Source organism: Podarcis raffonei, chromosome 3, assembly GCF_027172205.1.
Source record: "Podarcis raffonei isolate rPodRaf1 chromosome 3, rPodRaf1.pri, whole genome shotgun sequence".
Lineage (NCBI taxonomy): Eukaryota > Metazoa > Chordata > Lepidosauria > Squamata > Lacertidae > Podarcis > Podarcis raffonei.
Genome location: NC_070604.1, coordinates 53,183,894 through 53,199,998, shown reverse-complemented (window position 1 = coordinate 53,199,998; position 16,105 = coordinate 53,183,894). Strand labels below are relative to the sequence as shown.

The following is a 16,105-nucleotide window of genomic DNA, read 5'->3' as shown; positions in this document are numbered from 1 at the left end:
CCTATCTGCATATCTTTAAGAGGTAGGATTTTTTGCCCCAATATGCATCTTATTATACTTTACAGGAAATTGATCTGCTATTTTATTGCCCGCTCACCAAGTTTGCTTTTGGAGATCTTTGCAATCCCTTTTACTTTCCCGAATTATTAGTGCTATCAGCAAACTTGACTACTTTGCTACTGACCATTAACTCCAAATAATTTATGAATATTGGGGGACTCCACTTTTTACATCCCTAAACTATGAGAATTGTCTGGTTATAATTACATTTTAATTATAATTAACTATATCATAAAATCTAACTTATAATATGTTATGTTAGAAATTATTATAGTTTCCCAATTTAAACATTTCCAACCATAATATCTTCTTAAGACATAGAACACAGAATTAGAGTTTATTGATAGCCATGTGTGCTTTTGCCATTTCTGCTATAACCAGCAATGGAAATGCTAGTCACACACAAGGGAATATGGATTGTGGTCCATGTGTCTATTGCTCTACACATAACGAAATTGACTTCAACATCCTGCTGTTTGTTTGACTGAGGAATAATTTGATCTGGTAACCTAGGTGTGAAAAGATAAAAAACCCTTCTTGGCTAGAAGAGTTTATAGTCTCAGCCGTGTAACTGCACTTTTATGAAGAATTTTCTGGAGTCTGCAAGGGCAGCATGGCTATATTGATCTGCACAATCAATATATATTGGTCTCAAAAGCTCATACACAGTTGGAGCTAAAAAGTCAAGACCTACAAATTTAATAGCAGTTTAAAAAGATGAAAAATCAAAGATAATAGCCAGAAACTTTGCAATGTCATACGGTGCTTTAAACCCTTGTCGACTCAGTATGACTAAGGTTTTAGCAAATGGAGGTTCTGCCTTATGTTTAAATTTGTGTTGTTTTTTTAATTAAGAAATACATGACAAACTTAGTGGCAATATTTTAATTTTTTTAATGTAGAAAACACAACTGAAGATGGGCCAGTAGCCTGTAACTGAGATCATTTTGTTACAAGATGTAATAGTAACTTTTAGTTTATGTTGAGGATAAAGGGAACACATGCTATCAAATGAGACTACAAATCTAACCTAGAACTTAACCTTTGGGGTCATGTGGAACAAGATTTAACTGCTTATTGAAAGCAGGGAACAACACTGAAGACAGCAAATCCTTCCAGAACACAAATTGGCACAATGATTCATCTTACTATGATATATGAGGTTAAGTTGATTCAGCACCCTGCTAACCGTATCCTATATAGATGTGGAGATGGTGAACAGAAGAACTCTACTCATTCATTTTTATTTACATTGTCAACTTTACAAATCTGACAACCTAAAGTGGGGCACAACAGATTGTCTCCTATACTACCCTTCCATGACTGGAAAGAGCCCTTCAATTGAAAAGGAGTATTTGATCTAGCAGGAACCTCTGCTAACGGAAGAGGAGGGTGAAGGTGATTTTCACCAGTTCTTGCTTCTTCTTTTGTACTATGGGAGAGGGTAGAGGTGTACAAATGGTTTGGTATATGGTCACACTTCTCCTGAAAGACCAAGTCATGGACTCTGTGCAGTCTATGGAAGCACAGATGGTGGTGATGACTAAGAGCATCTTTTATCAGCTTATGCTGATACTTCAGCTGCGACTCTATCTAGAAGCAGTGGACCCTGCCTCAGTTATTCATGCTCTTGTCACATCCATACAAGACTACTAATGTGCTTTACACAAGACTTTCAAAACACTTTGGAAGCTTCAGCTGGTACAGAATGCAGCCATCCAGATGCTTGTGGGAACTAAGCATTCAGATAATGCTGTAAGAATTCTTTATCAGCTCCATTGGTGAGCCACTCACATTTGGGTGCAATTGAAATTGCTGGTATTGTTCTTTAAAGCCTAAACGGTTCAGTTTACTTGAAGAACTACCTGAACCAGTATGAATGGGTCTGGGCCTTAAGATGGGCCACAAAAACCCTTTTTGCACATATACTATCAATGACTATTAGGTCATTGACAGTGATGGTCCCATATCTATGGAACACCAAAAGGAGATACAGCTGACTTGTTCTCTGATTGTTTTAGATTAGGCTTTGAAGACCTTTTAATTTCAATCTGCTTTTGGTTAAAACAACAGGCCAAATGTTTTTTTAAACTATTACTATTCTTGTAACAGATTTTTTATTGGTCTGGATTAGAAACTGTTGTATGTTGTTGTTTTAGCTTAAAATATTGCACTACTTGGTTTTAGAATTATTTTATGGTACTGATTATATCGCCCTAATTTTTGGGGGAAGCTAACAAGAAGAGTGCCATGAAATACCTTCTCCTTGCCTGGATAAGAGTCATTGTGTCTTTCTGGTGCAGGTAAAAATCAGTAGGAAGATCACAGAGGTGAGGCTTCCCTTCTTCTGGTTGAAATACTCCCAGAAACAGATTAATTGAATCTTGCCTGTCAGCATCTGGAAGAAATGAGTAACAACTGAGAGCCAATCAAATATTTATGTGTGACACATGGTTAATCCAGGGGTGGGCTGAAAGGAACAACACCAAGAACACCAATTTGTCACCCTACTGCCACATGGGAGTGACCATTTCAGAAGTCACAGTTTGACCCTCTCAAAATGTCTTTTTGTGGAGGGGAGCTTTGCCTTTGTAAGCAGTGGTTGGTACGGCTACTGGCATTGAAAAGTATTAATATATTCAAAAGGAAGAAGAAAAAATGTAAATGGTAATACCCCAACATGTACTGCAATTGTAAAACTCCATCCCCTCCCCCTCTCTAATCATTTCACTCCACTCCTTTTTGTTTTGGGAACTTGCCTTGAAATGTTCCTCCGTGTTCGGGCAAACTTCCAAAACATTATCCATAAAATTAACAGAGAGCATATGATATACAAGGATAACTTGCAGGTTTATCAAAATAAACACAGCTTTAGAATGCAACTGGGGGAAAACGCATACAAGAAAAGCAACAGGGAAGTAACACTGGAGCTACCTTAAGAATCAATGTTGTCTGTTAAATGTGAAAATAACTGAAGTAACTTTTATGAACAAACTAATACAACAAAGCTGGGCCTTGAAAAATAGTAGTTTGTAGTTTTATTAAAAGATGAAGCACTGATGGAAACATTAACTGTTTTCCCTTTATCCATGCTGAAAGTGTGCACTGCAATTAAGAAAATCCTGTACAGATTCTTTTCTAAATTATTTTTGTACCTACGTGTGCTCTAGCACATTTTTTGTATGCCGTCTGTGGAAAGACATATAACCAGGAGCTAATGAGCCAAAGTAATTGAGTTAGCTTAAACACTTCATTGCCCTCACTCGGCAAAAAATCTAAAGGGCCAGAATTAGTATGACTAGGACTGTAGTGCACCATGATTAACTGGATAGAGTAATCAGATTACTTTCCTATATATCAATTAAAGGGAAGTTGACTGCCCAGTCCTGTTTCTGGATAAATAGCCTGTTTTAGATTCCAGAAACAAGAAATGTGGCAACATTAATGCTGAAGTCTGTAGTGGGTCATTACCCTTCCTAGACAGATCAGATATACTGCTTTACAATGGTTCTTCCAATAATCTTGACTACATAACGTAGAAAGAAATCAGTGGCTTATAATGCCTGACAGAAATGCTGCACTTTAAACTACTGTTTGTCCTCTGTTGCCTGTTTGAAAAGGGATTAGAAGGACACACTTTTATACCTATACCTATAATAGAAATAACAGCATGTCTGGTTCTAAACGTTTTAACCGCAGTATGACATTTGGATGCCCTCTAATCTTGAGTGCTGCTTGGCAATTCCAATTCAGTCAAGCAGTGAAGAAAGTTACCTGCCTATGCGACCTTATTTCGCTTATTTTTATGTTATTTTTGTCTGCTTCTCTACAGAAAAATAAGTTTATTTATGAAGGATTCTGTCTAAACATTTACCATTCTTGCACTCAAATTTCTCAGAATAGATCACTTGGCTGCATATATTTGGGCTTAATGCTCATATTAGCAAGGTAATCTTCCCCATGGTTTCGTGTTCCTTAACAACTGCAGTGGCAGTTATGAAGTAAATGGCCCTTGCTAGAATATTATAATGCTACTGTTTGACTGAGTGCTTTACTCCAAGCCATGAACGATTTCCACTAACACATGGGGTGTTTTAGATATTTTACAGCCTATATGGGAGCTGGAAAACAGTCCCTTGATGGCTGCTTGAACACTACCATTCTGCTCTCTGAGAGAAGGCAGATTTTGTCCAGTGTTACATTGTCATGCCTGACAGCAATTACAGTGTCCGACCCTTAAGGTTTAACTCTGAAGCTGTCCTACTGAATTTAAAGTTGAGCCTGACCCAAATACCTTTCAGGCTGTCAACATGTTATTTTGACCCAGTTTCATTTTCATCATAAAAATGCAATAGCACCATGTAGCCAGTTGTTTAAAAAATCTGTGTTTTTTAAAAAATAATTCTCTCTTTATCAAGAATGACAAATGTTGGAAATCTCAGAGAAAGAATTCAAGTTACCTGAAAAAGCATTACTATAGTATCTTGAAAGAGTTTGCATAATATCTTTAGAATGCTGGGTCCAAGGTGCTATTTTTCTGTAGGTTTTTACTCGATGAACAAGTTGAGATCCACCATATTGAAGTGACAATGTATCTCCATGATCTTCATACAATTCTTCAAATAATCTAAAGTAGAGAGAACAACATGGTTAAGAATTCCAACAAGATGAATTTTTACAACAGTATGCCAGTGATTATTTCCATTTTATTTTTACTATCTTTCACCTAGAAAAATGTTTAAGTGTAAACATCCATACTTATCTAAAATGATGTGTCAAAACAGAAATTAGAAAAGTATCAATAACAAAAAACATATATGCTCCATTTCTATTAACAGTTGTAGGAAAAAACTACTATTTTAATAATAATGATAATTTCTAAAACGTCTTACCTAACGGCATCTGTGTCAAACAGCAGATTGGGTTTGTCAATCAGGCCTAAGGAATAAAGCTGATAGGCCAAAGCACATTTCCCAACCATAAATTGGGCTGTGTTCGTGCGATCCAGACAGTCAACACAATTTGTTCGAAGAACTCCAGTCTAAAAAAATAAGTGCAGGGACATATAATTAGTTTCAAGTCCATTAGTAAATATCAAATTATTCTTTAGGGCATAACAGTAATTTTTGCCACCAAATCATCTATACTAATAGAACTTAATTAAGGTTGCACATGTGGTTCACTGGTGCAGATTCTCACATTTGCAAACCCATGGAAGTCTTTTAGGTACACTCAAAGTGTACGGAACTGTTTTTGCGCATAGTTCAGGTTTTTTAATTATTCTCTTGTTAATTTATAATACATAGAAACCAATGTAAATGCCCCATAAACAGAAGGAGCTTTCATTTAAGGAAGCAGAGTTGCACATCTTCCCACCAGTGCAACTCTCTTTCTCTTTACAAGCATCTGAGTGGGATGCAACTGAACAGATTTTTCATGGAATCATAGAATTGTAGAGCTGGAAGGGAGCATGAGGATCATCACCCAACCCCCTGCAATGCTAGAATCCTGCTCAACATGGGGCTTGAACCCACGACTCTTAGATGAAGAGTCTCATGCTCTACCAACTGAGCTATCTCGGGTTCCTCAGTTCCACAATTCATGGCAGGTTTCTCATGTTTGGTTTTATGCAAGCATCTTGGACAAATGTATTTTTTTAACCATATCCACAGGAAGGAATAGGTGGAACCTTTTTCTGAGTCATATTGCTTTGATAAGATTAATACAGTGATTTGTCTTTCTTACATAATACTACTTTAAATTTGAAGTATTGGATATCATTTCAAAGAAACTCTTTTCAACCCCGATACTAAAAGTATTTGGGGGAAAAACATATGTTTATAGAGACATCAAGTTTGTGCTTGCACATCTATAGCACATTGAAAAGTTGTGCAGCAATTCTGCTTCATACAGAAAAATGTGTGCTTTTTATCTATTAATATGTAGAAGCGTAAACATTAACAGAAAACATTCTTGGAACTGAAATTATGGATATTATGTTGTATATTAAATAAAGATTCTGTTCAATGAAAAAGAAAAGACTACACTGATCGCACACACTTCCAAGTCCGTGTCCATAGTTCCAACACTTGGCTTGGAATTAACCAAAAGTCTGATAATACCCCAAGGCTTCTATGGAGTACCAAACTAGGGATGTTTATGGGACAAATGAACCTTAGTACCCACTGGCATCTCAGGCTTTATTATGCCAACTACATTAACAACAGGATGCTTTCTAGTGACCCATGAAAAACAGTTTTAAATCAATTCCATTAAAATACCTGTAAACGGCCAGTGGGAACCACAATTCCTCCCAGCTCATTCCACCTGTAAGACAGAACATTGTGTGATACAATTATCAACAATCTGCCCTCAGTCAGTAAAGACATAAGCCTGGGAGATAATCCTATAGACATTTACAACTCTGGAGCTTAATGCTTGGGGAGATAATTCTAGGAATCTGAAGCTCTGCTCTAGCAAGGAAACCTAAAGTGGCTACAGTAAACATCAACCAGAAATTACCTTGCATTTTGGAAAGGGAGTGAAATGTAATGCATAGTTCTACAAACACTGAAAAAGGTCGAAGTGCAAATTTGGAAAATCAATTTAGAAACAAATAGTGTATGCTTAGCCTTCAGTCAAGCTCAGTATAGGTCAGTTTTGGTTTAAAGTGCAGCTTATAAACTTAAGTGTACAAGTAGGCCTCAGTTCTTTCACAGAAATGCTTAAACAGAAAATGTTATCCTACAACCAGGGCACTTGGTATTATGGCACAGAGGGAAGGAAAAATGCTACTAATCCTGTTTGAACCTTGTATGGGAAGCCAAGGCTGATATTACAGTACTAAAAGGTCCAATTTGGGTAGGAAGTTTTCTTCTTTGGAAGAAAGCAGTTCACTCAAGAGAATTGTTACCAACACTTCACCTGAAGGAAGTACTTTCCACATAGTTAATTTCCATTAGCATATAAATTACTCTGTATACTTTGTAATGGAACAGACGTTCAAGTCTCAAGACAAATGGTTCCCCAAGAACAGATTTCATTACATCCCAACATAAATGAATTGCCTGTAAATATTCAAAAAAACACCCTTTAATATTAATGGCTTATACACCATTGAATAATACATAAAAATATATTAACAAGTTGAATCAAGCAATTGTATGTGGTAGATCAATAACTGTGTAAGCAGTCTCAAATTAATTTGTAAATTATAATGAAAAATCACGCATTACAAGTACAGCCTTTTTTGTTACACACATTTAAGATTTGTATTTTGCCTCTTATGCTACAGTATCTGCTACATGAAGAATAAATCATCTTAGTGGCTACTGCTCAGAGCCAATTGAAACAAATAAGAAATGAGCAACAGCAAAACTGTGTTAATGTGTATAGCAACATTAATTTTGATAAAATATACAGAAACCAGTTTTGTATTGGGAAGATGTAGCCTATCAAATCACCCAGGGAATAAACCATGTGAGACAGATCTTGCTACATGATAAAATACTGTTTGCATTCCCTATATAATTCCTAGCAGGGATAAAGAGCCTGTGGCCCTCCAGATGTTGCTTGGCAACAACTCCTACCAACCCCAACCACTGACTATGCTGGGTGGGGCTAAAGGACACTGGAGTTCAAAAACACTTGGAGGGCCACAAGTTCATGGTTTACAGTACCACAAGTACCATGGTTTACAGTACCACACAGTACCACAAGTGGGTCACAAGCCATGGTTTACAGTAACTGATCATCAGATTCTATTGATGGTATTGCAGTTTGTGAACCGATGGTTTTAATCTTGTGAACCGCCCTGAGAATCGCCTTGTGATTCTCTGAGAACTTCAGATGAAGAGTGGTATATAAATTATAACAACAGCAACAAATTGTTTCTGTGTAAATACTTCTTTACTGAAAAAGGAGGAGGAAATTATCTTTCAACAGTCAACTGCTGTTTTTCTCTAAAGCAGCTTGAGGAGAGCTCCTTTTCAGGAGCTGGGCTGCAAGATTTAATTCAGATTTCTCTTCTCCTTCCATGTGATGTTTTATTAATAAATGATTACCGTATTTTTCGCTCTATAACACGCACCCGACCATAACACGCACGTAGTTTTTAGAGGAGGAAAATCCGTAGGAATGCCACCCGTAGGCATTCCCTCTATAACACGCACAGACATTTCCCCTTACTTTTTAGGAGGAAAAAAGTGAGTGTTATGGTGCAAAAAATACGGTAATTAAGAAAGTCCTTTGTCTAGCTAGAAATGACAAACTATCACATGTAACAAAGGTAGGTAGCTTCAAATAGCACACTGACAGTGCCATAGATTTAAAAATAATTGACCAGGGAAATAATAAAAACTATCCCCCTGGAATAATCAGAACTCTTCAACTATGAATCAAAGCTAGTTAGTCACACTTAAGTGCCATTTAATGTAACAAATAAGTTCCAAATAATTTTTCTCATTGTTTTCCATGGGACTCAAGCATGATGGGCTTTCTTTGGACTGGAACTTTAGTATCCTGGTGGACTTCACAAAATTGGCATTAATGAAACCTAGGTGACTTCAGAGACAATCCACAGCATACAAGAGCACTGTGTTTTAACAAATATTGCAATAAGACTTCAACTAAGCACTCAGTGCTCAACTGGCTTTTGAGTTTAGAGGGGGCAAGATAGCTGCCAAGATTTAAAAATCACCCAGATAAACCCAGTGTACATGATAAACTACTGTATGTATTCCTTAATTAGTTAATACTAGTTATTCATTAGGAACTTGGGGCAAGGTTCAAAAGCACAGGATACAGCAGCTATGACAAGCATCATCATCATCACTTTTAATTTGTATACCGCCTTTCTATCTTACAATACTCAAGGTGGTTTACTAGCTGAAGAAACAAAGAATGTACACCTTATAACATCTAATGCAATACAAAAATGTGACAATAAAACATAGCTTTAAAATAAGCAATCTACATCAAATAAAGTAACATCCAACAAGCAGGTCAGGATCTGGTCTGTGCATGGCTTGAAAACTATTTGGAAACCATGTGCATGCTGCTTTGAGTTCCATGGAAGAAATGTGGGTTATAGTTGTAATGAATAAACACAATAATGAGATTTGAACTTTCGGCTTACTATATTAAAAAGGGAGCATAAAATTGGTGTTCTTGAAGCAGCCAGAAAAGCTTAGCTGACTTCTGCTTACAAACAACCTTCAATTAATGTTCTTAGAACTGTTTATCATCTCCCAGGAAAGCAAGAAAGTATAAAATTAAAGGTATAGGAGATTTGCTGACAACACAAATAATAAAACACTATTGTATGACAAACAATGATTACCCCTTGTTGTTATGAAATAGTTGGAGTATACTTTTCTATTTGATCTACATCAGTAATAAATGAATGTGGATTCCAAACTACTTTTTAGAAATCTTTTAAAATAATTATACACAAGAGAGCATTCTCCCACATACATACTTCTCATCTGGGCGCAAGACACTGCAGTAGGAAGCAGGGCGATTTACAAAGAAGCCAGTTTTCTTCACTACATTCTCTGCAATAACGCTCAGCCTGTCAAGGACGTTACATAGTTTGCTAGATGGAAATAAAAGCAAAAACACTGAAGACATGTTTGTATTTACCCTCGTGGAAGAACAAATAAAAAAAAATCACTTCAATAAACACCAGCCTCTTCTGCACTCTGCATGCATTGTATCCCCAAGCAATGTTAACCGAAGTTTAAAAAGAAGATAGCAACACACTATCAATAAAAGCATAACCTGTTAACTACTTCCATTTCTCTGTGGCAAAATCATTTTCATAGAAAAGGGATGGGGAACTGGTAACTCTCATCAGCCACAGACCACCATGACAGGAGTTGGTGCAACAACATCTGGAGGGCCAGAAATTTCCCATTCCTGTTACAGCATCTCCAGAAGAATGGATCACAAGCAATCAAACAACTCTGCTAGTTTTACTCATGTAAAACTACTCACAATCCATTTTGGACTATCTGATACAGTTGGAATTTTGAGAAAGTGCTGCGGGCAACAGTTACAAAATGGCTGCCACGGGGAGCAGCGTATAACACAATATAGCTACCATGGGACAAAACACTAAAGGGGGGATAAGGTGAAATACTTGCACAGATTGAACATTTGTAATAGCACAATGTTGAATTCCACTCATGAAGTGTTTTAAAGTCTAAGCAAAAAGCCTCTGAAATGCAGAGCTGGCTGGCTTGATTTCCAAACAGTACCAATTAACACAAATGACTCACACTTCATTTACATTCCCATGATACACTAAATGAACAATATAAAAATGGAACTTCATCTCCAGGGCCACAAAAGACACACTCTGAAGAGAGTTATGACAAAGTTCCCTCTGTCCCAACTAACATCTGGAGTCATGTGCTGCTCTAGTAATAAAACACATACCTCTTTGTATATTTGGCCATGTCCCATGGAATATATACAATTGCATGTTCAGGAGGTAGAAACTGATTGAGGTAGGTGACAGCAGCAACAAGCTCTTCACTCAATATCCTTTCATGTTTCCGTTTTTCACGTTCCTTCAAAAGGGAAAAATTAACTGAGCATGGTAGTACATACACAAAGTAATGTTAACTCTGAACAAAAAAGAGAACACAAATATTGCAAATGATACAGCAGGGTAGGATTTATTTCTGCCCCCACAAAGTGTAGGCAGCCCTTTCTGGGGATCATCACAGATGTAAGATAATGAAGAGAATCACTGTCTCAAGCCTCCTTAAATTGACAGAAAAATCTGTTCATTTCACTCAATTAAAAAGGCAAGGTCCTGAGATCTTGTGAGCACATGTAACAATGCGAAGAAGAAGAAGAAGAAGAAGAAGAAGAAGAAGAAGAGTCACTATTGTTTAGCATATGTTATTATTTTTTAGAGTATGCATCTGCCATTCATCATGAGATCCCAAGACATGCTTAAAATACAGTATTAAAAATAGTTGGAACAGATTGCAATCAAAATAAACGGGTGGTCCTAAAATATATGTATCAAGGGTCAAAGGTCAAGGCGAATAGGTGTATTGTATTTAGGATACAATGGAAAATATGTAATGAAGGTGCCAGGTGTACCTCTGTATTGAGGGCTTAGGTTGAATGGGCTAGGAAGAAACGATCTCCTTAATACTCATTAAGTATTAAGCTACTCTTTTTCTTCAGTGACTTCAAGTGATAATGTTGCCATGAGAAATAGAAGTCCAAGTAGTATAAGAAATGTCAGCTACACTTTGGGAAAATCCTGAGTTCTGACAAATGTATGGGCCTATTAGACATGCAAAGTTATTACAACTTCCCATGTGCTCCTCACCCACTCACAGGGTGGAAACATTATTCCGTGGCAAGAAGAGTGTATGAAAATAGCAATCTCACCTATTTAAACCTCATTATCCTGGGCTTTCCATCTGAAACAAGTGTAATGAGCTGGACTTTAATTCCATATCCTAACCCCAAACCCAAATGACATTTGCAAATATATGGCTTTTGAACAGAGTTTATGGAAAACAAACTGTAAAAATAACGCACAACTAATGTCACATCCTGGGCAGTCCTATGCATGTCGACTCAGAAGCCCCTTGTAAGCCTGTATACCAGCCAAGTCTGCTGTATATAACCACAAACTAAAGGATTATCCTTTCCTCAGCTTAGATCTTCTACCTTGGCTGTGAATCTTAGAAGACCTGCTCCCTGGCTTGAAGGCCTTGTTCCATCAGGCCTGGGAGGACAGGGTGCCTGACTGACTCCAGCTATGAAAGCCGAGCTGCTGAACAGGCTCTTGGGCAGGGGTATTGTTTAATCAAGCCTTGGCTTAGCTCAGCACAGTTTAGGAACACAAAGGACCTTGGAAGACAAAGTGACTGTGAGCTTTTCTCCAGAAGCCTGCCCAATTATTTAGGTCCTGGTAAGCCATAGCTTGGCTTACAGTGCCACGTGAACCAGGCCAATGGAAGTAAGTGTCAGTATTCATAATGACCAATATGTAGGTTTATATTGTCTTTTAGTTCCCTCCTGAAATGATCTAGTATCATAAAAATACAATGTGTCTATGATGGCAATGCTTTTGAGAAAAAACAAGCTGAAGAAAGACTAGAACTGGCATGGAGACTAGCTCCTTTCCACAGAGTCACCAACCTGAGTCTGTAGAAAACAAGGGAAAATAATAAATCATTTTGTGAGGTGGAATTTCAAAAGTTAAAGCATAGTCATAATATTTTTTCAGACAGATTTTTTTCAAGTCCTATTAAGTATAGTCTTCTAGTTAATTGGGACCAAGGAGAAAGCCTGACTGTCCCTTCCAAACTAAAAGACTAATGAAGTGTTTTGTAGAGGTGCCAGAAGCAGAACAGCAGTCCTCAGGCCTTGTAACCTGGTGCTGAGGGTGGCACATCCTATTAGACAAGCATAACGTTTTGGGAAGTAAGCTGTCTTCTCTTACCTTCTATGTCCCTCAGTGGGTGAGTAAATGGCCTCTGTAACCACCCACGGATGAAACTACTAGAGCAAACTGATGCCTGAGCAACATAAATTTATTTTAAGGCCAAGAGCTATATTTCAAATTTCCATTAAATAATTCCTGGCGGCACACAGAAGGGACTTCTTATCTATTGCAATACTCTGTGATTGGGATTGGCTAAGTGGTGCAGAGAGTTGTTTGGCCAGAGAACAGGAGACTGAAATAAGTATCTCCAGGAACTGCTCTACATTCAAATGAAAGTATAAAATGTCTGTGGGGCAGGAAAAAGTGTATTATTTTGAGACTGGGGATATTTATAAATTGTTTGAGATTCTCCTTGGCAGGTCTGTGCCCAGTAGCCCTAGTGCAACAGCCTCCACTGCATGCCCAGCTGTTTTCCACTCTCACAGTCATTGTATTCAACCCATGGTTAAAACATATCTCCATACAAATTTTAGAGGAAGAATGTTTTATAAAGCAATTCAATAAATTAAACTTATCCATACTTGGACTTGTAAAATAAAGAAAGGAAAGGAAAGGAACGGAAAAAATTATATTTGAATATACAACTATTGTTTAGTAATTCAAACTTGCAGTGCTTCTGATATAAAAATATACTGAAGTACTAACTTAGTGTGATTTTCAAGAGGCTGGTCTTTATCATAAATCCTCTTCCTCAGTCCAAGACTAGATAATATCCATAATTAGTAACACTTTCGAATAGGTTTTTAAATTTCTTTTTTGTCCTTACTTCACCATTGTTGCACATTTCACGAAATGCCAGTTTCAATTGTATAAATCCAGTGACTAAAACGTAAACACATCCCCCCAATTCAAAATGGCCTTTAAGAAGCCAAGCACGAGGCCGTTGTAAACAACATTAGACATAACAAGGAACAAAATCATTGTGGCTCTTGTATTTTTAGATTGAGTTTAGAACTATACTGTGTATCCAGGCTCACATGACTCTGCCATGTGAATCATTCACAGGGCTTCTGTAGTGTGGCTGCAAATGTGTTTCCCTGTGGGTGCTTGATGCTAGGATGTTAACATTAATGCTCTCTTACCACTTGTGTGTAGGGGGAAGGGGAAATAGTATCCTGTTCATGTGAGGAAGCATTGAATTAACTGCTAATCAACCAGAGAGGCTTTCTAATTCAAGTATTTGGAAGTTCTCTTCAGATCAATGAGGGTTTTTTAAAAAATGCATTTGTTTGTTTAATGCGATGTGGAAAGGAAAAATAATTAGGGATATACTTTTTCAGCATTTTTATGTAATCATGACTTCCACTGTAGACATTTTAACAATTATCGTATTCAAAAATGTAGAGCAAGCTTTTAATTATGCACCTAAAACATATGTTACAAAATGCTGTCAGTGTAAACCTTTCTTCTTTTTTTGTACCTTTAAAAAAACATTCCTAGTATTATTTGCAGAATGTTTTCAAAGGTGATATATTTGTGTCATCATCCCAAGTTGTTTGCAAATGGTGTCCTTTTTCTGACAGAACACTGTTTGATCTAGCAGCATCTTCTGTCAGTGGCACAGGGATCAAGGTGATTTTTGAAAAAAAATGTCCCTCTCATCCTGACAACAAATGCATGCATAGGGCAGTCAACTTTCTGCCCCTAATAAGCCCATGCAAGACACTAAGGCACACAAAGCCTATATAGTCAACTCAGTTTGCACTTAATGGGCAAAGGCTGGTCTATGTTTACCTTTTGGGATACTCTTCTTCTCCATTTATTATTGTTATTGTTTTGACCATCATGGTCATATTAGCCCAAGGGAGTAAATAACAATAATATACACTGATACAATAGTGAAGGGCAGCATCTGGCTTAATCAAGCCATGGCATTATTCAGCAGGCCTTTTGCTCAAAGCTTTTCAATAGGGCTGCACCATTCAGTCCGTTATAAATAGCACACACTATTTATCACATCTTTTCTATGACTAGTAGGTCATAATACAAGAACTGCAGAGGCAAAAACTAATGTATGAAAGTTCAGGTACTGGAATAATTATAATAATTTAAATGATGTGCAATTTAAAATATGCCTAACAAAATATGAGTCAAGTCACCCTTTTCCAAGGATAGACTTGAAACATAGAAAATTACTGCTCTTGTTCTTTGTATACAACAGACATAAAGATTTGCCACAATTCTGGATGTACTAGGTAGGGCTAGATGTCTGTATTTTTTATATCTATATATAGCAAATGCTTAACATATTTAACATACTAAGGCAGAATGACCAGCACCAGAAAGAAAGTATAAATGAGACAAGGGAATTGTCTAAACAGAAAAGTGGATTTTTCTTCCTTAGGTGTCATTTGCTTTCAAGAATATAAAGTACCAAAGAAAGTGTCTGCTTTCCAAAAGCCTTAATGCTGAGTTAGCACACCCACAAGCAAGCACCTGGACTTATAAAGAGAATTTGTATTAATATTTTGATGATAGCTTGAAAACTTCTTCCATCTGTTGCTTCCCTATTTTCTAGCTGTTTTCAGCATTATAATGTATCTTTTGGTCTCATCTGCCGCTTTCTCCCATCTCTTCCAGTTTCTGAAGAGCTATGACAAGAAACACCTGGCTTGGGTCCACGTTCTCCTCTACAAGCTGGGCACAGCAATTTAAAGAGAACACATATGAATCATCAGCTCTTGTCCCTACAGCCTTTTGCTTCCACCCTAATGCTCTGAGCATGCCATGTGCGTGTAATCTGCCCGTGACTGCACTGCCTAGAAAATATGTCTATCTAGGCAGCCAATCAATGATGCACTAAGTAACGATGCACAGATGCTATGCACTCAGTGATTCTACTGACCATCCCATGAGGGATTTTGGAGTGTGGCAGAAACATTGCTGCCAGTGGCTGACACTGATCAGAGAGTCGCCTTACATCTTTTCTAGTTTTATCCTCTCAAGATGAAAAGTTCCTGCCGATAAACAGCTTAGTCATTCTTTATGACACCCCTCCTTCTTCAGATGCAGGGAAGGAAAGCTAGAATAACTGGTTTGGAATTTTTCAACTGCTTCTTGAAATACTACAGAGTTTCAAACTTCTGTAAAGGTATCCTGAAATATTTTTATCCAGAATGTTACAGAAGTTCCTAAGATTTAGTTCCTTCTAGAGCACCACAGTCTTGGCACCTAGAGAAACATTTTAATAGTTGCCCTTTTTGCTACATCAGTCTTTTACAACTTACTATGTTTGAACTTAAGCACTAAAAACTTGGTTGTTAAAAAATGCTTACCTCTATACACATTAAATTTCCTTTCGGCTGTGCCCTGTTCTGTTTAGAAGCCTCATGTAGAGCCTCACATGTACAGTGGTGCCTCGCAAGACGAAATTAATTCATTCTGCGAGTTTTTTTGTCTTGCGGATTTTTCGTCTTGCGAAGCACGGAACTGCACCTCTTCAAGCAATGCACCCTGGGTATTAACGGTTTTAAGAAAAAGGAAACAAACTCGCAAGATGTTTTCGTCTTGCGAAGCAAGCCCATAGGGAAATTCGTCTTGCGAAGCAACTCAAAAAACAAAAAA

General features: G+C 37.4%; 1 protein-coding gene across 2 annotated transcripts in view; it reads right to left on the bottom strand.

Annotated features, from left to right (window-relative positions):
- The window catches only part of FIG4 (FIG4 phosphoinositide 5-phosphatase), a 58,952-nt gene that overhangs the window by 19,106 nt on the left and 23,741 nt on the right, over nt 1-16,105 (bottom strand). For both annotated transcript variants that reach the window (XM_053381650.1, XM_053381649.1), the window contains exons 11-16: nt 10,501-10,634; nt 9,539-9,655; nt 6,342-6,387; nt 4,953-5,101; nt 4,521-4,687; nt 2,320-2,458 (exon numbers count right to left, since the gene is read on the bottom strand). In XM_053381650.1, the coding sequence (XP_053237625.1) occupies nt 2,320-2,458; nt 4,521-4,687; nt 4,953-5,101; nt 6,342-6,387; nt 9,539-9,655; nt 10,501-10,634 (752 nt within the window). The remainder of the gene's footprint in view (nt 1-2,319; nt 2,459-4,520; nt 4,688-4,952; nt 5,102-6,341; nt 6,388-9,538; nt 9,656-10,500; nt 10,635-16,105) is intronic.